Below are 22,963 nucleotides of genomic sequence, written 5' to 3'. Positions count from 1 at the left end.
CATTTTCCTACATCTGTGAATAAACCCAAGAGATCCTAAGTAAAACCAGTCCCTGGAATCACTTTGTCCTTCCACCATCCCCAGTGAATTAATCTCAGAATTCCATCTTGAAACAGAGGTTAAAAATTCGCTTTTAGTATCATGCTGAGCGAAGTATTTCACATCATTATTTTAGTTTTAGTATTAAAGATTAAATTCAAAGGTAATAGTAAATTCATAATACTCCAAAAATTTACTTTTGATAAAAGGCATTATTAGTAACTATTACTACGTAACATTCATTTCCAAGGAGTTGGATATTAGAACACACAGAGTTAAATTCAACCCTGGTCACTGAAGAAAAATCATCTTATTTCTCTTTGTGTTTACAAGCTCTTATTAACTATCTTCAAAGTTCTCCAAGCACTCACTTCAGAAAAAAAAAAATCTTGGCCAGTGGATAGCCAAGATGTACCTTCATAGAAAAAATTAATTTGACTTTAGTATACTTAAGTAGGGATACGACCTCTTCAAACCAAAAACCTCCCTTTTCTTCCTTTAGGAAATTAATGGCTATAAAGAAATGTTTCAGTGAGAGAATATAAGCTCACATAAACCACTACAGTTCAATTTCTTATTCCAACGCCTTACTCCTGAAGGAGGCAGAAATATGAGAAAACAGCACATGTCATTCCTGAGCAAAAAGAGGAGTGAGGAGCCATAAATATAACAACTCTTAACTGATCAATTGACAATGGTAACTGAATCCACAGATAATTTCAAATTCTCATTTTGAAAAAAGTTCTCCTTTTCAGAGATAAAATATAAAGAGTAAACTATAAAGAGTAAAAAAAGAGAGTAAAAATCCTTGGTAATTGATAAACTGGATAGTCAGGTTTACAATCACCAAGGGTTGACTGGCAATACACTTTGTTACTAGGAAGCACTAACCAGGGTTTGTTGAAGGGAGACTAAACAGCCATACTACTGAGAAAGAAAAGAATAAAAAGGTATGTAGGGATAGCACGAGTGAAATCTTTTGGTCCTCCCCAAATCTTCAAAATGTGCTGAAGTGTGACCAGGAAATAACAGTTAGCCCCTAGGCTCACAATAGAGGGGACATTGGCCTTCATGTACAGTCATTCAGGGCACTGTGGGGGAGCCATTCACTTTCTGTGGGGAAAGGGGAAGTGTGTGGTGCCCAGAGGAGAGCTCTTTGGTTGAGACTTGAAGCTTTGAGAAGTTCTCTATATATCAAGAAGTGGAGACTTGAGTTCATCTTTGGGGAGGGCCTTTGTTTTGTGAAAAGCTACTCTAATGGGCCCTTGAGTGATAAGAACTGAAGCAAGTCTTCACCTAATGCAGTGTTTTGGGGGAAAACTGACATCACAGTTAATCCGAAAGCAGATATTCTAGAATTAAACTGAGCAGCCAAGTGAGGGGGTGTGTTAATAATATACACAACTACAACAGTTGAGTTATGTTGTATTTTGGCATTGAAGTAAGTGTATCTGCCTAAACGAAGTAGCTCAGAGTTGTCCTAGATTCCAAATGAATATTTATTAAAATGAAAGTATATTATAGTGGTTTAAAATTAAAAAAAAAATTAAAATAGGATTAAGAATCAGAAATAAAGATAATGGGAGCTCCTAAAGGCAGATGGAATGAATCATTATAATTTTCTTCTTGATTCCATTTCATCCATATAAGCAGAAATTTCTCCACAAAAATTTTGTGAAATATTGAATAACTCAGGGCTCATGATTCCTTTTAGAGTTTTTGCCCCTTCACAAAATAAGAGATTTTTAGGATCTTAGAGGGTACTTAAATACTCGTTGATTGGGTGAGATTTCACTTGCTAGAAAAGAGTTTAGTTCAAGTTCATCTAAAAAGTCCTTGAGAAATGAAGGCACCATTCAAGGTACACACTCTGATTTGATAGAGAGGCACTAGCTACAGGGTTCCAAGTTTCCATCCTTTAAATCAGTGGAAGAAAGGAAATCCAGGCTCTTCAGCTTAGCTTTTGCATCATCAATAAACTCCCTGGAGGCTTTCTGCAGTGGAGGCCGGGGTGGGCCCACTGGAATCCCAGAGACTAGAGTCATGATGGCTTTGGTCTGCGACACTCCAAAACCTAGACGGGAAAAATAAATAAGGAAATGTGACTGGGACCATCCACTTTGCCACAAACATCCTAAAGAAGAGATCATATTCTAGTGACTTCTATGATAGGATAAGGTGGAAGTAAAAGAGGGGAACATTTCTTATCACTATGGCAGACTGAGCAGACATACGAAATCCCTCTTCCTGCCTCGAACATATAGAAAAGCTGAAAATTTTTAACAAATTGACAAACTGTAAAACAAAACAAAGGAAGACTCTAAGACAACCTCAAAAGCAAGAAGGAGGGACCAAAGGTACCAGGAATAAAGAGGTCAGTGTGGTGAGTTGCTGAAGCCAAGTGGTCCGTGAGGATAATCTGATTCAGGGATATACGACTATGGATCAAATGATGCAGGACTTCACCGCTAAGACAATTTAATTCAGTCACATCTAAGAAGTCCCTGAGAAATGCACTCCTTAAGATGCTGCTCTTTCAGAGCTCATGTTCTAAAGCTAGGGCAGGAATGCAAGATGAAGCCTTAGGTCTGTGCAGAGCAGAGGGCTGAAATTAAATACCCTATGTAAAACTGGTAGTCAGCCTTCTATGAAAGGCAATAGAAGAAAACCTGGCCTGCTGGCCTGGGGATGGAGAGGCACGGAAGCTTGACTTCTGCCAGGCTGTGGATGGAAAAAGATCATATGAAAGAAATCCCAAGCCTATGCCATCTCTGAATCTGGATCCATATTTGTGTTAGGCACTTGGTGTAAAAACTGGACTAAGAAATTAACCTAAGAACTGGTTAGAATTGGTGAAACTATAGTGTCCAACAGAGGCAAATGTAAAACCACTTGTTAGGACACCTTATAACCTAGAGCACAGTGGATTCTCCAGAAAACAACAGTCTCTGAAGACAAATTCAAAGTTAAAAATTACAAAACACATGAGAAAAAGAAGCTGCACAAGAGCTTGCAAATGCACAACTGACAAATCCCACATTCTGAGAACAGATGATACACAATTCTGAAAGAGACCTCACAGAGATAAAAGGAGGAATAGAAGCCATAGGCTAGGAGAAGGGCATATAAATAAAGTACAGGAAAATCTGAAAAAAATAAAGATAAAAAAATATATTCAATGAAATGAAATAGTAGAAAACAGAGTTGAACATAGAATTAGGGATGTTGAAGGTAGATCTAAGGAAACAATACAGCAGAAAGAGAAAGGTATTTGTTTTAACTGGCTATGGTTTTTGGATCCAAGATATGAGAAGTAACTTTCTTTTGCTAAGCTAATAGTAACAACTGAGCATATGGAAGGAAAATACTAGCATGACCAAAGACACACAGTATAGTTTGATGAATGCAGAATGGCCCCTCCAGGCTTATTACAACTGGCAGAATAGGGAGCTACCCTCATAATAAGACTACAGGTTTATTAAGATAAGTCTCTCCTTGCCTAAACCATATAAGCTCCAACCTGCCAAAGAAGTTTGAAATGATTTTTTTAAAGATATGTTCTTTTAAATCATAAAAATTATCTACAAGAGTCCACTTTATGTATGTATGTATGTATCTATCTGTCTATGGTGGGGGCAGAGAGAGAGAGAGAATCTTAAGTAGACTCCAGGCCCAGCATGGAGCCCAACACAAGGCTCGATCTCATGACACTGAGATCATGACCTAAGCTGAAATGGAGTTGGACGCTTAACCAACTGAGCCACCCTAGAGCCCCGAGTCCACTTTTAAAATGCAAATATTCTGGCAAGAGAGTAAATTCTTTCAGCTAATATCTTAGAGCTATATTTGGCAAAAATGTTGCAGTCTCACTGCTCGTATACAGAATGATCTTATATATACACAGGTACACTTTTAGTTCTAATTTTAATAGTTCAATATTTATTCAATGCACCTTAGGAACATACAAAACCATCACACCAAACCCACAATTTTGTGAAAAGTATTGCTTAGGACAAGGGAATAATAATAGGTAATTAATGATATTTGTGGCACATAAATATGACAGAAATCATGAAAGTGAAAAGCAGATGGGAAACACTGTCTTTGAAGAATTAAGAGTGCTAGCAGAGGACCCTGCAAGAATGCGGGCCATACCACATAATGGGTGCTTGGGGCTCAGGAGGAGTTGCCATAATAAGGCAGAACAGCTCTGAAAGGGAGGTGGGAGGTCTGCCAAGAATAAACCTAAAACTTTTCCTGGACTTGACCCAGGTTCTCAGGAAGCGCTAATCTCCTCAGAAGTGGGGTGAATGGTGGCATTTGTCATTTGTGATGGGATAATATTTAAGAGACTCTGAGAAGGCTTCTCTATGCAAATTCACTATATTTCCCTCAAATTTTACTTTGTCATATTATCCAAACCTCCATCCATTTGAGCTTACTTATGTTAATAAACTCTTTTTACACTGCAAATACTCTTGGGAGAGCTGTCAGTCATTCACAATTTAGTAAGATCTGTATTCAGACTGCCTTCCTCCAAGCACTCAGGCTGAAGTCAGCCACGGTGTGGTAGAATTTTAATGAGCAGAGGCAAGTAGAGGGAGCGAATGCTGAGAAGGATCAAAAGATGGTGTGCAGAGTGGGAAGGCAAGCAAAGTGCTAAGACTGAGGAACAAGAATTGTAGAAGGGTGCCAACTAGATTTACTTCAGCACTTTATAGCGTTGGCCCTGAGGCTAGTATTGGAAATAAAACTCTGCTTGCAACAGAACATTGAAAGGTGTCCTTGTTGAACCCTCACGGAAAGTGACAGTGTTCCATTTCCTTCAAACTCACAGCAAAGTAAAAAACTTACCAAGTTTGAGCACAAAGTTGATAAATCTCTGAATACAAAACTGGAAAGGAAAAAACAAATCTACAGTCAGTATTACATAAACTGTGGTAACAATTTAGACATTTTGGAGGTCAAAGGACAGAAACCCCAAATGAAAAAGCCCACCACCTTAGTTCTCTGAAGGCCTTCAGAGTGGAGAAAAACAGCTTAGTGAGGATGGTTGAGATCCATCCAGGATAAGGTAGGATCTTTTTATACATGTAAGATTTATAAAAAGGGGCCATGAGAAGAGAGGTGCCAAAGACAGAATTGTACAGTAGAGTTAAGAAAGGGGTAGGCATCCTTCATCCATCTAGCTGACCCTTATCCATCTAAATTTATCAGCTAGTGAGGTTGTTTTCAAACTGGGGTACGCAAACTTCTGAGGTACTCTCTAAGGGGCACTTAGCAAGGCTAAGATTTATGGGAATAAATAATTTCTAGATCCTAAACTTCCGTAAGTGCTATTTTTCTAAAACCAATGAGACTAAGAATTTGCATGGAGGTGCAGATTGTTCTTTTAGATTTCCTCTTCATAAGTGCTTCTTTTCCCACTTTTGAAAAAAATAAAGACAAATCTCCTGTATCACTGCCTTGGGACACCTCTGGGAACCAAATAAAGGAGCAGATCAAAATATTGGTATTGGCATCGACAGAGTGACAATGCGATTCCTCTAATTAATGGGTAACATGTCCTCTAAAAAATCAGAGGGCTTTCAACTTTTGCTTTCAACATTGCTTTCAATGTTGCTACTCAGGCTGTCAGCTGAAAGTCACTAAAGCATTGTGTGATTTTTAACACAACTCAAAAAACTGTTCAAAGAATTGAGTGACATTGCTATAACAAAATTTCTTCTATTCTTACTACTAATTTATATGAACAGGGTTTCATAGCATTTATTTCTCTAAAAACAAAAAACAGAAATAGTATCAATGCTGACATGTAACTCATCCTAGCATTAAGTAATATTCGTCCATGAATTTGTGAACTAATTCATAAAGGCAGACTCCCATCCATCTCATTAATAGATGCATTTTCGATGACATTTTATGTTGTTTTAACCAATTACATACAGTCTAGTAACAAAAAATTCAGTACAGAATGAAATTTTAACACCCAGAGCCTTAAAAACATACATGTATATGTTCTTTTTTCCCCCTCACACACAAACTCTGTCCTCCACTGCTTTTGTACACTTAAGAGATCATGGAGTCTTTCCAGATCTGTACACAGAAAATGATCTCATCCTTTTAAGGGCTGCATATAATTCCATTGCATAACTCAAACATAATGTTTTTAACCATTTCCTTATGGATGGATATTTGGGTTGTTTCTGTCTTTTGCTCTTATAAACAACGTAGTCTGGAACATCTCTGTATGCATGTCATTTCACTTATGTAAATATAACAGATGGCGTTTGAGTCCATGAGAATGAATAAATTCTGCCCTTTTTGCTGGCCTGCTTCTTCACCTGACTGCAAATTCCTCTACAGCAGAGACCAGCTTGACTGAAGTTACGCACTTGGCTCAGCCCTTGGCATATGAATAAAGGAGTCAATGAGACCCAATCACACTAGCCTTCTGTAAGAAAAGCCAGAGAATGTGGTAAACTACATTCCTCACCAATACCATTTTGAGTGGGATGACTTATTTGAGTGGGACTAATGGGAGGAAAAGAGATGGAAAACGGGACTAGTCAATAAAAGAAGCTGCTGAAAGGAAGGGCTCCTCCCAGGGCCATTTTACTGTCTATTCCGTCCTATGGTTTTCCTGTCATACAACTCAGAACAGGTTGGAATTTTCAGAACCTGCTCCAATCTTGCTTATACCTTTCACTCCCACTTATTTCCCTGGGGTACTCCACTTAGCTACTTCTACTATTTTGAAAATCCCTGGGCCTTTTGGCCTCCAAAAAGTCCTTCTCTTGTGCCTATGCTGTTTCTTTCCACCTCATTCCACTTACCTCAAGCACACATATTACCCAGCTGCGAGATTGGTTCTGCCCTTCGTGAGGCTCTCCATTCTGTGGACAGCTAGCCTGCCCTTGGTGTAACATTAATGGCAGGGGCCATTTCCCCTAGGGTCTTCCCTATAACACATCAGCTCCTGCAGCTTTTCTCTTCCTCTCTCCAAGCCAGTGTCTCCTTTTAGATCACTCACTTAGCTCTTGTTTCTGCCTGGTAGATGCTTCCAGTTCTCAGCACATGGCAGGTGAAGATGACTGACCTGCTCTGACTTTGGATTAAGTCTCCCCATTTTGGGTTACCAGCTTCACAGCTTCTTCATATACTCTGGAGACTTGGGTGTGAAGTCCTCAAGGGGATGGCATGGGGTCATTTCCCCAGAAATCTATCGCTATTATCTTATAGTCACAAAAATACTTTGAACATAGAGTAAAAATACGATCATTTCTAGGAGGAACAGAGAGAGAAGTCATTCCCGTATGGGGCCTGTCCTGATTAGACATGTAGGGAACACAGACAATGGGGACAGGTCTGGCTTTAAACAAGAACAGGTAAGAAGCAGAAGGAAAGTAAAGAAAGAGGCAGCGAGGCAATTTTAACGAGGGCAGGTGTGCTAGGAGTGCTGATAACAGACAATAAGAATTATCCAGTGGGAAAGAAAAGTTAACCTGATGGTTCAGGGCTGAAGAGAAGTCCTTTCGTTCGAAAGCCTCCAACATCTGGTTTGTCTTTTTTCCCATGTAGTTATAGGTACTGGAAAGAAAACAGTAGACACTGCAGGATCAGTAACCCAGCGGGAGAAGTCTAGATCTTCAAATTCTTTTGATGCCTAAAAGGGAAAAATATACCAGGCCTCCCAGAAGTCTATTTTTTGGCCCTAATCTATTAGAGATCAGGTGTCTTCACTTCTGAGTTATCCGGCAACAGTAAGCAGTGCCAAGAGGAGGCACAGAATACCAAAGGGAATAAAGAAAAGGAAGAAAAGTCGGAAGAGGATAAAGTTAGAAAAAAGGGAAAAACGTTAGAGATGGAGGTGTAGTTGGTAGGGAATAACAGAGGCCAACACCTGCCCCAGGGCACATGTGCAGGCACAAAGCTAGATTTGAACTGTGGGTAAAATGTAGTATCTGAGGTGAGGCCTAAAGCCTTATGCCGAGGAACTAGGTGAATGGGGCAAATCCCAGCAGATTATCTGCGTTCTCTGCCAATTTATATATTACCTGTAATATATATGCTTATACAATTTATATATTACCTAGAGACTACTTTCTAATAATAACAATAATAATAAAAGATGATAATAAAATGAGAGATCATTTATTGTCTATTGTGTTCCAGGTGCTTGACATAAATCACGTCTAATCCCCTCAAAGCCCTGGCTTCTCTTTGGTTGTGAAGAAACTACGACTTAAAGAAGGCTACACAATTGTGGCAAAGGCTCTCATCCCTTCATGCTGCCATCTACTACAATTCAGCACAAGTGAAAGTGAAAATAAGTTATTTGATCTGATAAAATGTGGACTTAAAAAAATAATATCCAGGGGCGCCTGGGTGGCTCAGTCGTTAGGCGCCTGCCTTCGGCTCAGGTCGTGGTCCCAGGGTCCTAGGACCGAGCCCCGCATCAGGCTCCCTGCTCGGCGGGAAGCGTGCTTCTCCCTCTCCCACTCCCCCTGCTTGTGTTCCCTCTCTCGCTGTGTCTCTCTCTGTCAAATAAATAAATAAAATCTTAAAAAAAAAATAATATCCAACTCTACCAGTAAAGACAAATACCTCAGACTAATCACTGAATTCTTAGAGAAATCAGCAAGATAGAAGTGTACAGCAATTCTTAACAAAGATGTTTCTGCAGTTTCTAGCAACTTCTCATATAGTAAGTCAGTCTCAGAAAAATACATTTATCTTGATGTACCAAGAACAAAATATTGTTGGTACTTGATATATGGAGACCCTGGAGTGAACAGCAAGGGATTCCAAGAACATGAAGTTCACATTATCTTCTGGTAATAAAGTAAGGAAAAATAAAATACAATAGCTGAGAGAAGTCCCTTATAAATGTGAAACACTCCTAAGTCACAATATGCCTGAGGAGTTTCAGAATACTAAAATTCAAATCCCAGGGGCCTTAGGCATATTTAATTAGAGAGAAATGTAATTATAATTAAGAAGAAATAAAGTCTAACGAAATGTACTTTCTTTATAGATTATGTTGACAGAATTAAAATGCCTAGTATGGAGGCCGAAAAACAAAAGTCAAAAAAGTAAGAATTTCTGGGGGAAAAGAAAGTAAGAATTTCATGGTCAGCAGCAGATCCAGGCATTCAGGTTCCCGTGGTAGAAATGTCCCTGTAGTGACAATGGATGTCACAGGACGTCACCATCCTCGCTTGGTGAATAAGCCATTGAGATCATCCAACTTACATATTCTTCATCAAAGCCATGCTCACCTAGACATGTTATCAATACTACTTTGCTTCTCCTACACTTTTCCTATATGAAGGAAATGCACTTTCAGTTAACACGAATATTTCACTCAATCCCTTGCAGGCACGTTTCTAATGAATTAGGTAAACATGTGCAGTGGACATGCTAATCAAATTGCCTGCCTCTGCCTGAGTAGGCATCAGGCCATGTAATTCTACTTAGCTGGCTGCAGCTGACTGGACTTAGGTGAGCCCAACAGGCAGTGCTATCTAGTGATATCCTGAGATGAGATTCACGACCGGGCAGCCACGACTGGCCATGTGCATGCTGAAGCATAGAGAGCGCACCTGGAGAGCAAGAGAGGGAAAGAGAGAGGTATGCAGAGAGACGCAGGGGTGAGAGTCTCCAGAGGACCACAGATGGAGAACCATCTGTCCTGGCTGTTGAGCGTTTTGCAGGCCTGGGTTCTCATCTTCTCTGAGGCCTGGCTGCATTTCCTCCTCTTGAGTTTTACCTAATTTCCCAGTAGTTTATAATAATGTGTCTTCTTCCGCATTAGCTACTTTCAATGGGTTCCTGTTATTAATAACTAAATAATTTCTGACAAATTCTGTGCATGCTCTTAGCTCATGTGCCTCACCTCTAATTGCAACAGATGCTTCTAAAAACAGTGACTGAGTTGCTAACAAACTGCTAAGTTCTACTTAATTCCTTTTCGCTGAAAGACTGGGGGAAAGAAAGGCAGCTCTTGTTAGAAAAGGTGTCCATGCAATAAGTATAACCACGTAGGCGGCGAATGCCTCCACGGGGGGACTTTACATTTATAACTATGGGGAAAAACGAGTCAGGCTTACCTACCCACTGCTCCAGTCGCTCCCATCACCAGGGCACTCAATAGTTGCTAAGCAAAAACAGACACAGGGTATTCACTTTTAGGAAAAAGAGTAAGAGAAAAAAAATGTTGCTATCTAAACAGCTTTACAAATTGTTCTGGAGGACAACAAACCTGCTGGGACAGACCAGTGGGCGACTTACCTCATCCACCCCAAAAAGGAAAGCAAACTGTTGCTGGCGATTCTGATCAACACATTGCCCGAAGTCTAAGAGATCGGTGTCACTGAACTTCAGCCCTTGGAAGGTGGGGATCTTATCCTGAATCCCATCCAACAATTCCTCAGCACGAACTGCTCAAAACAGAAAATGCCTCACGAATCTGCACCCCTCCAGAAAATGTCAAATCCCGTCTTGTAGAGCCCCTCACATCTGCGCTGAGTGCCAGGGGCTGTTCTCAGCTGGACGTCCCTTGCCCTCACTTAGGAGTTCCTATGTACTCATCAAATTTCAGCCCCCACGCTTCCATTCCTTGAAGACAACAGATGAACGTTTCCAAAGCACAGCTTTTTTTTTTTTTTTCTTTTAAGGAAGTAGAAAGGAATTGTATCTAAAAAATAATCTCCTAAGAAATCTCATCTAATTGTAACAATCTCCTTTCTGGAGAAGCATAGTAACAATAAAAGAAAAGTCAAAAGAAGGGAGGCCTGGGTGGCTCAGTCGGTTAAGCATCTGCCTTGGCTCAGGTCATGATCCCATAAGTTTTAAAAATCTTAAAAAAAAAAAAAGAAAGAAAGAAAGCCAAAAGAAGAGTGAAGAGGGATCAAGAGTACCTTCCTATGTACCAGGCACTGAGAATACAGTAAAGTACAAGGTAGACACAGTCTTCATCCTTATGGGGCTTAGAGGCTTGTGTCTTCTCATACAAGACACAAGGTGTCTGCTAGAAATGCATCTTTCACACTTCAAAACATTCATTATAAGGTAGTGTCAATGATTGATAAGAGGGACTTATTTTTGATAAGACTGACTTATTTTGGAGCCAATCCGAAACATCCAGTCAATAGTTTTAGGCTTTTGTGACACAGGGTGGAGTGTGATGGAGTGGGAGTTTCTTAGCGAAACAGGGTAAGATGTGAGGGAGAAACATGGAAAGAAGCAGTACTTACTCTTTACCCCTGTCAAGGCCGGAATGTGATAATAATAAAATGGCAATGTTGGGGCGGCAGCAGCCACCTCCTTTAGGAAATTAATCAAGGCATCTGAAAGAATAGCAGGACAAGCCATGGTGTGAACAAGTATAAAACACTGGCTTTCCCTGGTAAAAAAAAAAAAAAAACCTAACCATCTATTGAAATGTAACCATCCCTCTCAGAAGCTGAAAATTCTCGATCCCTCTCAACCATCCCTGAGATCAATACTGGAATGTTTGGCAACTCACTTCATTCAAAGGTTTATTTTCCTTTCTGTAGAAAGGCCAAAATAAGATGATCACTTTCCTGCTGTCCTTAAATACTATTAAAAAACTGGTGCAAACCTTCCCACATATTAAGAGAAGCTCTTGAAATACTCTTATCAAAGCCAGAAGCCCGTTGGTTGGACTCTTGTGTTCTTACCCCACAAGGGCTAAATGTGGCCAGTGAATAAGGAATTTGCATTAGGATCAGAATCATCAAGTTGTAACTGAGAAAATTCTACAACAAAAAGATAAACATTTGCTCAAAGAGGGAAGTTATAAGAATAGTGGCACACCTCACAATAATTCAACCAGAGGTTGGCACTTTTCCCATTTTGGGAGAAATCCAGATATAGCAGAAGAGAATTCATTCTAGTTTACTGAGGATCTGCAATTTCCTACATCATCCTCCATGAGCTTTCACTGCGACATTACTGCAGAAGATGCTTACACTGGAGAGTGGGAGAGAAAATACTTCATCTGAATACTGTGATGATGTACTCTGTCCATGATAAATATTTGACAAAAATATTATGTATAACTCATTATCTTTCCTTTGTCTTTTTGGGAAATGTATTCACGTAAAATTTTTATAACCATGTGAAAAAACTTAAAATGTTCATTCTCAATTCCCAAGATGGCAGTATTTAAATTACTTATCCTATATTGACAATTATTTTTTCTCCACCAATAATCGATGGTATTTCACAGTAATTTTGACCCAATTACATTTAGTTATGAATTTATTTAATCATGCATGCAATCATGGATTGTCTGTTTTCAATCCTTTCAAAATCTGTATTCCTTTGTTTGCTCATCAGAAGGATTAAAAAGACTCAGTATACTTGGAAACCACAAATAGTTTCCGTAGAGAAAGCAGAGAAGGAGAAAGTAATTAACTTGGTAATTTGGAAGACCATGGATCTTTCTCTGAAATCCCCCTTAAATTCATTACTGACTCAGCCTTGAATAGAACATGTAGTCTCAAGATGCCCATCACTTATATTCCTCTTTTTTTGAGAAAAATGATCCCATGCTTTGCCATGTAACTCTGACTCCCTACACAACTGATTAGACTAGGGGTGGATGCCTGAGCCAACACAGGCACCTGTAGGTTGACCTGGGGCTTGGTGGATGACCTAATCAGATTACTTGGCAAAAGAGTTGAAGCCCTTCTTAAAGGAGTCTTTTCTTGTATGGATCCAGGGAGACCAAATATTCTGGACAGCTACTGTACCGCTGCAAATTCATGCCCATAGAAGTCCATACAACTTTACTTTCAGAAGGTCAGCATGACCATTTTGAATGAAGGCAAAAAGAAGTGGACCACATGAGGCACTGTGTATTTAGACTATTTGCTTACCTTTGTTCCATGGCTTGAGAAAGAAAGGTGCAATGACAGCGATGCCATCAGCTCCTATTTCTGCTGCATGTTGGGCCTTTAAAAGAAGAAAGAAGACCATTATGGGTTTGGTGACAATTTCGATGTCTGTGGGTTGGGGGGTGGTTTCCCCACATCAACAGGCAATTCTCTGACACCAGCTGCATGTCCTGCAATTCTACTCAACTCTGATACTATCTACCTGGAGACAGATTGCACAGGTTCAGGGCTCCATCCTACAAGACTACCCCACTTTCCTGAACTTTAGATGACAGTCACAAACCTAGGTCATCACCTGTGCTTCTGACAGACTGGCTACAGAGCTGGAGGTTCTCATGATTCCCTCCTTGGGTCAATTAATTTGCTAGACTGGCTCACAGAACTCAGAGGAACATCTTACTAGGCCACCAGTTTAGTGTAAGAAGATATTAACTCAGGAACAGCCAGATGGAAGAGATCCTAAGGCAAGGTATGGAGAGAGGGGTGTAGTTTCCATGTGTTCCACTCTCCCCAAATCTCCACATGTTCACCAACCTGGAAGCTCTCTGAAACCTGCCCTTTTGGGTTTTAGTGGAGGCCTCACTACATAGGCATGGTTGATTAAATCACTGGCCACCAGTTGGATATATTTGAATCATTTGTTTAGCACTCCGTTAGGACAAGAGTAGGATAACCTTAGCTGAAAACAAGAAAAAAGGAAACAGCTAAGAGACAGTTGATGGCAGTGCCCATTCAAACATCATCCTATGGAGTTATGGCTAAGCAGATGCCAGATACAGTCTCATTGGCAAGATTATCCCCATAGTAGGGGATTATCCCTACAGAAGGGGATTATCTCTATCCTAAGATTATCTCTACACTATTCCAGTGTTCGGCTCAATGGATGACAACCTTTCACGTCATGACAATATTTTAAAATTTATATCACACATAGGAAAAGAAAGCAATTAAAAAGAGATGAAAACAGGGGCTCCTGGGTGGCTCAGTCATTAAGTGTCTGCCTTCGGCTCAGGTCATGATTCCAGGGTCCTGGGATCGAGCCCCGCATTGGGCTCCCTGCTCAGTGGGAGGCCTGCTTCTCCCTCTCCCACTCCCCCTGCTTGTGTTCCTGCTCTTGCTATCTCTCTCTGTGTCAAATAAATAAATAAAATCTTCAAAAAAAAAAAGATGAAAACAAATTTCCTACATCACACTACTTTAATCGAAAGACCTATTGAAAGAAGAACAAATCACGCATAAGAAGAATAAATCAAGTCTCCAAGTTCTGATTCTAGGCTTATTAAGCAACCACCTAGCAATATGCCTTCCCTTGTGGCTTGCCTAAGAGTATTGAATTGCAATTTTGCAAATATATATTATATATACATATATATATGTATATATAATATATATCCCATTTCTAAATTCAGTAATAGGAAAAACAATACCCATCAAGAAGATGTTGGAGCTAGATCAAGTCATTGTAATCTTTGAAATCAGAATATATAAATTCTGAAAACATGGTTAATTTAGTAGTGGTCCAGTTTCTGGGCCTGCTGGTAAATACCTCAACACTTTCGAGCTTTCTTTTTTTTACCCAATTCACAAAGTCCTCAAAACCACCAGGTCATGTACTTTTCTGCCAGAAACTTTAACTCCTTCCATTCCTGCCCTTTGCTCTACCTAATCTGCTAATCTCTAAACCTGGAGCAATCCAATTGTTCGTGTTCTTGAACCTATATTCTGGTTGAAGACTATACCTAGAAAGAAATTTTCATAACTTAGTTGAATGGTGGTAAGACAAATTTATGACTTACAACTTCAGTTGGTTTTTTAGCACCAAAGGGCAATCCTTTTTATTTATTTAAATAATTTTTAATTTATTCATTTGAGACAGAGAGATACAGAGAGAGAGAGAGCAGGAACAGTGGGGAGAGGCAGAGGAAGAGGGAGAAGCAGACTCCCTGCTGAGCAGGGAGCCCAACGTGGGGCTCGATCCCAGGACCTGGAGATCATGATGTGAGCTGAAGTCAGACACTTAACCATCTGAGCCACCCAGGCGCCCTGGGCAATCCTTTTTAAAAAATTAACTAATTAGGGGTGGCTGGCTGGCTTGGTAGAGCTTGTGACTCTTGATGTCAGGGCCATGAGTTCAAACCCCATGTTGGGTGTAGAGCTTACTTCAAAAAAAAAATTTTTTTTTACTTGTGATGAAACCACATAAAATTTACCACCTTAATCATTTTTAAGTGTACAGTTCAGTAGTTTTAAGTATATTCACATTGTTATAAAACAGATCTCTAGAACTTCTCATCTTGCAAATCTGGAACTCTATACCCATTAAATAATTCTTCCTCTCTGCCTCTAGGCCCTGGCAACCACCATTCTACTTCCTGTTTTTATGAATTTGACTACTTTAGATACTTTATTTCAGAGGAATCATACAGTATTTGTCTTTTAGTGACTGGCTTATTTTATTTAACATAATGTCCTCAAAGAGGTTCACCTATATTATAGCAGGTGGCAGGATGGATTCCCTTCCTTTTTAAGGCTGGATAATATTCCATTGTATTGTTAAAAAGAAAACCACAGGACCCAAATGGAGTCACTTATGTTAAGGACCCATGTCAGCAAACCAAGACTTAATACCTAACCTGACTTCAGTTTCAATCCTCCCAGGAATGTAACCTTTAAACTGTCAACATGGAATTTCCTGGTCAGCCCTAGGAAATTTACTGTCAGACCCCTACCATTGCCCTTAGGAGGGCGACCTTGCTTAAAACAATGTGTTCTTTGCTAATAATTTCCTTTTTCTTGCTCCCTCTCTGTCTTTTACCTTTCCTTTTCCACAGCTCAATAGAGCTTTCTATTTGCTAGATTGGATGCTGCTGGATTCATTCAATAAAGCCAATTTGATCTTTTAAATTACTCATCTGTATTTTTGTCCTTTAATAGTACGTATATACCATATTTTGTTTATCTATTTATCCATTGATGGGCATTTTGGTTGCTTTCACCTCTTTCTATTGTAAATAATGCTGACAAGAACATGGGTGGAGACAGTCTTCCTGTGCTTCAGTTTTCCCTCCCATTCCCCTGGGCAGTGATTCTCAATTTTTACTGCTCTTCATCTCTGAACCCCATCTTCCATCTCCTTCATGCCCAGCAGATGGCTTTGCCTTTTGCTTCCTAGAGAAACTGAGGTTGGCTCAAGTTCTTCTCCCTATTTGCAAACTGAACTACCTCTATACCCACCCCTCGGAAGAAGACGGGCCTCTGTCTCCTACTCAAAACTCTGCTACAGAAGTTACCACCTCGGGCTACTCTCATTATTGCTCCATGCCTGCTTCTGGATGGTGAGCTCTGAGGTCCCACACCTCATATTCCCCAATGACAGCATCCAATATACAGCAAAAATGGTACTGAGTTTAACTTCAGCATAAAAAAAGGAGCCCCTTCCCTTGTGCGGAATCTAAAAAAAAAACCCGAACAAATGAACAAATAAACAAAAAACCAGAAACAGGCTCATAAATATAGAGAACAAATTGGTAGTTGCCAGTGAAGGGATGGGCAAAAGAGGTGAAGGGGATTAAGAAGTACAAACTTTTAGTTATAAAATAAACAAGCCACAGAGATGAAAGGTATAGGGAATGTAGTTAATAATATTGTAATAACATTGTATGGTGACAGATGGAGATTACACTTATCCTCGTGGGCACTGAGTAACGCACAGAATTATCGATTCACCATGTCGTACACCTAAAATGAATATAATATTGTATATATCAACCATGCTCTAATAATAAAAGGAAAAGGAGGCCCCTTGAGTGGTCTCTCCCAGATGGACCTACATACCTACCAGTTCTTGTGAATCTTTCAAGCTCAGGGCTCCTACATGAATTACCACCTGATCCAACCTGCAAAAGAGAAAAGCTGTTGCATCACTTGGAAGTTTACAGTAACATGGAAGGAAGGGCTGAACTACCCTGGTTTGTACTGGTTTTGGCAGTTAATTAATGTCCTGCTAACCTCAACCTCAAAACTATTAAATTCTATACTGGTCTATTTAAAATTAATCTAATAGGGGATTAAAAAAAAATGTGCAGGGAGTAAAATTTAAGGTCTAACCAAGCAGAATTTTGACGCCAAGAGTCAATCAGTATTTGACTACGCACTTTGACGAAGCACTATTTTAGATGGTGTATTGATGGTGATATGTGTGTGGAGATTGGTGTAACATGGAGGTATTTCTGGTTGGAGATAAAAACAAAGAGGATCTTCAAAGAGTACAGCCAGGAACAAGCCACATGAGAAATGAATTCACTGTAAAAAGCTTTTCCTATCTTGTCAGTCCTCAGAATTTGGCCTCTTATGAGAGGTTTCCTCTGAGACCCCAATATTCATCTTTAGGGGTGCTCCATGTAGCCCCATGGGAGGAGGCCACAGTGAGCCTGGTGTTTTCAGAGGATTAATAAAACTCAGTTGTGAGTCCAGTCACCCCAGAGACTCCTGAGGGACCCTGAATAACATGCACATGCCATCTTCAAGGGGTGGAGATGCCATATTCTTGTTTAGGTCCCATCAGTGAGTCCCCAGTGACTCTTGATTTGCCGTGTCTCAGGTGAAATGGGGCCTCACTAAGGAAGTGATGTGATCGGGGTTGCATTTTTAAAAATTTTATTTATTTACCTGAGAGAGAGAGAGAGAGTGAACAGAGGGGTAGGGAGGAGCAGAGGGAGAGGGAGAAGCAGACCCCCCCCCCCCATTGAGCAGGGAGCCCGACGTGGGGCTTGATCCCACGACCCTGAGATCATGAGCTGAGCCGAAGGCAGATGATTAACCCACTGAGCCACGCAGGTGCCCCAGGGTTGCATTTTTATTTTTTTTTTATTTTTTATTTTTTTTTTTTTAAGATTTTATTTGTTTATTTGACAGAGAGGGAGAGAGAGAGCACAAGTAGGCAGGCAGGCAGGCAGAGGCAGAGGGAGAAGCAGGCTCCCCGCCGAGCAGGGAGCCCGATGTGGGGCTCGATCCCAGGACCCTGGGATCATGACCTGAGCCGAAGGCAGCCACTTAACCGACTGAGCCACCCAGGCACCCAAGGTCTTAATCCTTTAAAAATGCAACCCCAGGGGCGCCTGGGTGGCTCAGTCGGTTAAGCGGCTGCCTTCGGCTCAGGTCATGATCCCAGGGTCCTGGGATCGAGCCCCGCATTGGGCTCCCTGCTTGGCGGGAAGCCTGCTTCTCCTTCTCCTTCTCCCTCTGCCTGCCTGTCGCTCCTCCTGTTTATGCTCTCTCTCTCACTATCTCTGTCTCTGTGCCATATAAAAATAAATAAAAAATCTTTAAAGGATTAAGACCTTTGAAAGGAGAAAGGAAGGCTGACTGATAGGTTCTACTCTTATCAGCAGCTTTTCTGCAGACCTCCTTAAATCTTTTACACCTCTCCTGGCTTAGGTTAAAAGAAGCCATCCATGCCTTCCTCCTTCCACCCTGCTGCTAGGTGCTGCTAGATAAAGCCATCCTATGGCTTTTATGCCAATTTGTCCTTTCCCAGATCAGGAGAACGAGGCTCCAAAAAGCCTTCTGTTCAACATGACTTACTTCCCTTCCAATTCCCTGCAGTGGCTACTTCACATCTGGACTATTCTCAAGCTAATTCTAACTCAACTCCTTGTTCCTGGCAGATGTGCTCACTTCCAACACACCAGAAATATACAGAGATTTCATACACAGACTGCCCCACTTCTCTTCTGCACCCCCACGCTTAGCCGTATTCTCCTCTATGCTTTCCTCCCAGCTTCTGGGCTGTCCTCTCACGTTACACTATCTACTTTGGGTTTTGTTTCAACCCTCTCCCCACCCCCCAGACCTTCCTTTCAAAGGTATCAGCTGTCTACTCTCTTGATCTCTTCTCCTGTAACAGTGTCTTTTCAGCAGAGAAACATGCCCAGGACTTCCCCACTTTAAAACAAACTAGGGGGGGCGCCTGGGTGGCTCAGTCATTAAGCGTCTGCCTCTGGCTCAGGTCATGATCCCAGGGTCCTGGGATCGAGCCCCGCATCGAGCCCCGCATCGGGCTCCCTGCTCGGCGGGAAGCCTGCTTCTCCCTCTCCCTTTGTCTCCCAGCTTGTGCTCTCACTCTCTCTCTGTCAAATAAATAAATAACATCTTTAAAAAAAACAAAACAAAACTACCCTTCTTTTCATCTTGCTTCCTCCTCCCTAACCTACCACTCCATCTCTCCTTCCCTTCACCAGAAAATGTTCCGAGAACGAGCTGTGCTCGTGGCCCCCACCCCCACACGTCTGCGGTGATCCACGATCCACAGTTCACTGCAGTCTGCTCCTGTTTCAACAAACCGACGGGCTCTGCTCTCTCTGAGGTCATTGGTCACGGTCACTTCAAACCAACCGTCTTCTCAGCCCTCCATCTACTGACTATCACAACATCTGACATTTATAACAAATGTGATGACGAACACAGCATCCGCTGCAAATAATTACAATGAATTCCCGTATAAGACTTGCTACTACGTGCCAGGCACTGCTCGAATCCTCACCACCACAAGATACATACTTTTATTCCAATTTTATAGGTGAAGCACAGGGTGGTTAAGTGACTTGTCTGAGTTCAGAAGCCTAGTGAGAGCCAGAGCCAGGACCCAAACTCAGGCAGTCTGGCTGTAGAGTCCCATGCTACAGTGGCACGCTCTGAAACATTCTTCCTTAAGTGGCAGGATTCACCTCTGACCTCCCTCCTGCGAAGGGCTTTCTGTCTTTGCCTTCTTCCCTATCTCCCCATTTCTGGTGCCTTCCTTCCTTCCTTCCTTCCTTCCTTCCTTCCTTCCTTCCTCCCTTCCTCCCTCCCTCCCTCCCTCCCTCCTTCCCTCCTTCCTTTCTTCTTTCTCTCTCTCTCTCTCTCTCTTTCTTTCTTTCTTTCTTTTAAATGATTTATTTATTTGAGAGAGAGATAGTGAGAGAAGGAACACAAGCAGGGGGAGAGGGAGAGGGAGAAGCAGTCTTCCGGCCGAGCAGGGAGCCCGATGTGGGGCTTGATCCCAGGACTCCGGGATCACGACCTGAGCCGAAGACAGATGCTTAGCGAATGAGCCACTCAGGCGCCCCTCTGGTGCTTTTCTTAATGTTGATCCTTAACCTTCCTTGTTTCTCCGTCCATGGTCTTTAATCTTTTTGGGCTCACAATCTGACTGGAAATGAGCTGAAAGCTGATGGATCAGCAGAAACTCCTTCCATGGACATGCACTCAGCCTTGGCATACAGTTTCCGAGTCCTCAAGGTGCTCTTAAGCCATTTGAGGATCCCCAAGGAGGTCATGGGCTTCACACTGACAACTGCACCAGGCTCACTTGGTACTTAACCTCCAATCTTTGCCTCCACCTAATGCAACGTCAACCATTGCCTTCTCTGATCCCTGTTTATACTATTCATCAGAAGAATCAGTGTTAAATTTCACGATCTGACATCTCCATTGGATGGCAAGCAAGCTGAAGGCAGAGACCCTGTTTTACTTGACTTGACTACCAGGGCATGAACTGAGTCCTGAAGACTACAAAAAGCAGCACCACAGAGAGCATGCTGAGTCATATGCACAGAGATGTAGGGAAGCAAGGGCTGATGTAAGCCTCAGGTACCCATCCTGAGAGGGGAAGGGGTTGGAGTTGTTCACAAGAGCCAGGGGACAACAGAGTGTCACTAGCCGCTCCCCCTCTTATCCCCTCAGCCCAAGGACAAGTAACCCGAGGGGATTGGCTTTGTAAATAGATAAGGGGCAGCTTCCAGCTTCCAGATGGACCCTCTGGGAGCCAGGTGGGCCTCGCAGTCTGGCTGCCCTTCCACCCAGAAGGGAGGGGTTCTCTGCTGCCTCAGCTCCTTGCCAAAGCGCCAGGATCCCCATGCCTCAGGCTTGCCCTCTGACCAGAAGGTGGGAGGCTATGCCATCGGAAAAGAGCCATACTCTATGCAGCTCTCTCGAAGAGCGCCTTCATCCTGGTGACGCCACTCACTTGTTCCGCCCTTTGGCCACCCATGCCTCTGCGACCTGGCGACGCTCTGAGACGCTCAGGGACAGGCCTTCTCCCGTCGTGCCATTCACTGTTCCAAACAGAGTCAGTTAGTGGGGCCAACCGATTCCTTTTGCCCCTCCAACACCAACGCAGGAAGTGCAGGGTCAGAACTCCCTGCTTAAGGGGAAGGGATGTGGGGAAAGATCAGAGGATGGAATCTGGAGGGGAAACGCCACGTTTCCATTTTTATCTAAGACTGTCTTTTTTCCATCTTCACCGTGTTCAAAGCAGTGGGAAGGTTAATTATGATTTGTAATGACAAACCTGTCCTTGCAGAGTATTTGAAAGCAGACTGAGATAACTGTCCTCATTTTAGGCAAATATCCAATTATTTGGGCTTGAATGGCAGGAAAATCACCACCACCCAGTACTGGGCTGTCAAAGGGGTCAAAAGTGGGATTTACTTATGAGGACAGTGGTACATACTACAGATCTACAAAGACCTCAGTCTAGAGTTTAACATGATTGTAGCACTCTAGGACAATTTCTTCATGGTAATTCATAAGAAAACACCAAGGATATTAATATTTCTTATTTAAGCACTCTTACAATAGTCACTTATTTTCACAACAACCCTGCAAAGTACAAATGGTTCTTCTCATCTACAGAGGCAGAGATGAGGTTCTGAATCACTAAATAAATTTGAATCCAAAGCTGTGTTTCTAAAACTTTCCCTTCTAATGCAGTAATCTCTTAATGGATCACAGATAGTATGCAAACAGCACTAGGATACATTACTGGGGCCTAATGCATTTGGATCTCCAAATACTGAGCGCTCAGTTGGAGAAGGGGGAGTGAGAGTAGGAAAGAGTGTTTTTTTATCACTCCTTTAGGGTCTTAAGACACTTCCAAGTATGCTCTACTAGTAGGGATGTTCCTACTTTTTCCCTATACCCAGGGGAGAGCCGTGGCCCTTTGAAGAGTAAGAATCAGTCTTCCCCCACCATGGCTTGGAGCTGTAGGGGGACACCAAGTGGTTCTGTAATCAGGTTCTGGTTTTGACATGTGCCCTGACCACCTGTTCGCAGAGGCTTTAACCTGCCTGGATTATGACCTCGTGTTTCCAGGTTCTTGAGGGACCCCTGTTGGTAGAGCAGGAGCTTGGGAAAAAGCTGTAGGGTCCAGTCTGTAGGTAGGTGTTCAAGCACTCAGAACACCACACACGGAGCAACTCAATCACACGTTTGTATATTCTCAGGCCTAAAATGTTCAAGGTCTGATTTTTTAATTTCCACCGTCCATGAAATAAATGAGGATAACTGCTGGATCTGTGATTCTTTTGTGTGCTGCATTTAGTCTTTCTACATTTATTATATGAAAAGTGTGGTGAAGACACAATAAAGCCCATTCTTAAGAGAGAGAAGTCTGGATTTGGCTGTTACTCTATCATTCCTTGGCTAAGTGTCTTTAGGCACCCTAAATAATATATCTGAGCCATAGATTTTCCTCTTTAAGTTGGAATTAAAAATAACACCTTATCTGTTTTGAAGGTACACCACCAAATTAGGTAATCTCTTGAGGTGCTTTCCAGGTCTAAAATTGATGAGTCTACAGATTCGCAAATTTTACTTAGTTTGGCCAGGCTCAGTCATAACCTATGACACAAGACACTGTGACCTCTTAATTAGAACCAGGTGAGAGCTACTTTCTAAGGACCGGGCTAGAGATGTCTAGAGAAATGTCTAAAGATGACTCACCAAAAATATTCTTCACTCCCTGTTCTTCCACAAGATAATCCACATACTGACCAATGACTGAAAAGTTGATTTCTCTAAAGGACACAGGAAAAAAATGGGAAAAAAGCATATTTAGTTTTTATTCAACCAATCTTCAAATCTATAAACTGCTCTCTTTTGTTAATAGTTATTAAAAGTCTACCCAGCCATATTATGCTAAGCAAAATAAGTCAGAGAAAGACAAATACCATATGATT

The 22,963-nt window shown here is 41.7% G+C and overlaps 1 protein-coding gene across 4 annotated transcripts in view; it reads right to left on the bottom strand.

Moving 5' to 3' along the window:
- Positions 1 to 599: 599 nt before the first annotated feature.
- Positions 600 to 22,963, bottom strand: part of NPL (N-acetylneuraminate pyruvate lyase) — a 36,206-nt gene continuing 13,842 nt past the window's right edge. For all 4 annotated transcript variants that reach the window (XM_028121499.2, XM_028121500.2, XM_028121496.2 and 1 more), the window contains exons 3-12: positions 22,728 to 22,801; positions 20,971 to 21,058; positions 16,804 to 16,861; positions 12,948 to 13,023; positions 11,298 to 11,390; positions 10,333 to 10,481; positions 10,152 to 10,198; positions 7,545 to 7,629; positions 4,894 to 4,933; positions 600 to 2,113 (exon numbers count right to left, since the gene is read on the bottom strand). In XM_028121499.2, coding sequence (XP_027977300.1) covers positions 1,929 to 2,113; positions 4,894 to 4,933; positions 7,545 to 7,629; positions 10,152 to 10,198; positions 10,333 to 10,481; positions 11,298 to 11,390; positions 12,948 to 13,023; positions 16,804 to 16,861; positions 20,971 to 21,058; positions 22,728 to 22,801 — 895 coding nt within the window. In that variant the 3' untranslated portion in view covers positions 600 to 1,928. The remainder of the gene's footprint in view (positions 2,114 to 4,893; positions 4,934 to 7,544; positions 7,630 to 10,151; positions 10,199 to 10,332; positions 10,482 to 11,297; positions 11,391 to 12,947; positions 13,024 to 16,803; positions 16,862 to 20,970; positions 21,059 to 22,727; positions 22,802 to 22,963) is intronic.

Source organism: Eumetopias jubatus, unplaced genomic scaffold (assembly GCF_037043125.1).
Source record: "Eumetopias jubatus isolate StellerSeaLion01/CBP00866 unplaced genomic scaffold, mEumJub1_p1.0 scaffold_12, whole genome shotgun sequence".
NCBI classification, from domain to species: domain Eukaryota; kingdom Metazoa; phylum Chordata; class Mammalia; order Carnivora; family Otariidae; genus Eumetopias; species Eumetopias jubatus.
This window is presented reverse-complemented; position numbering and strand designations above follow the sequence as displayed.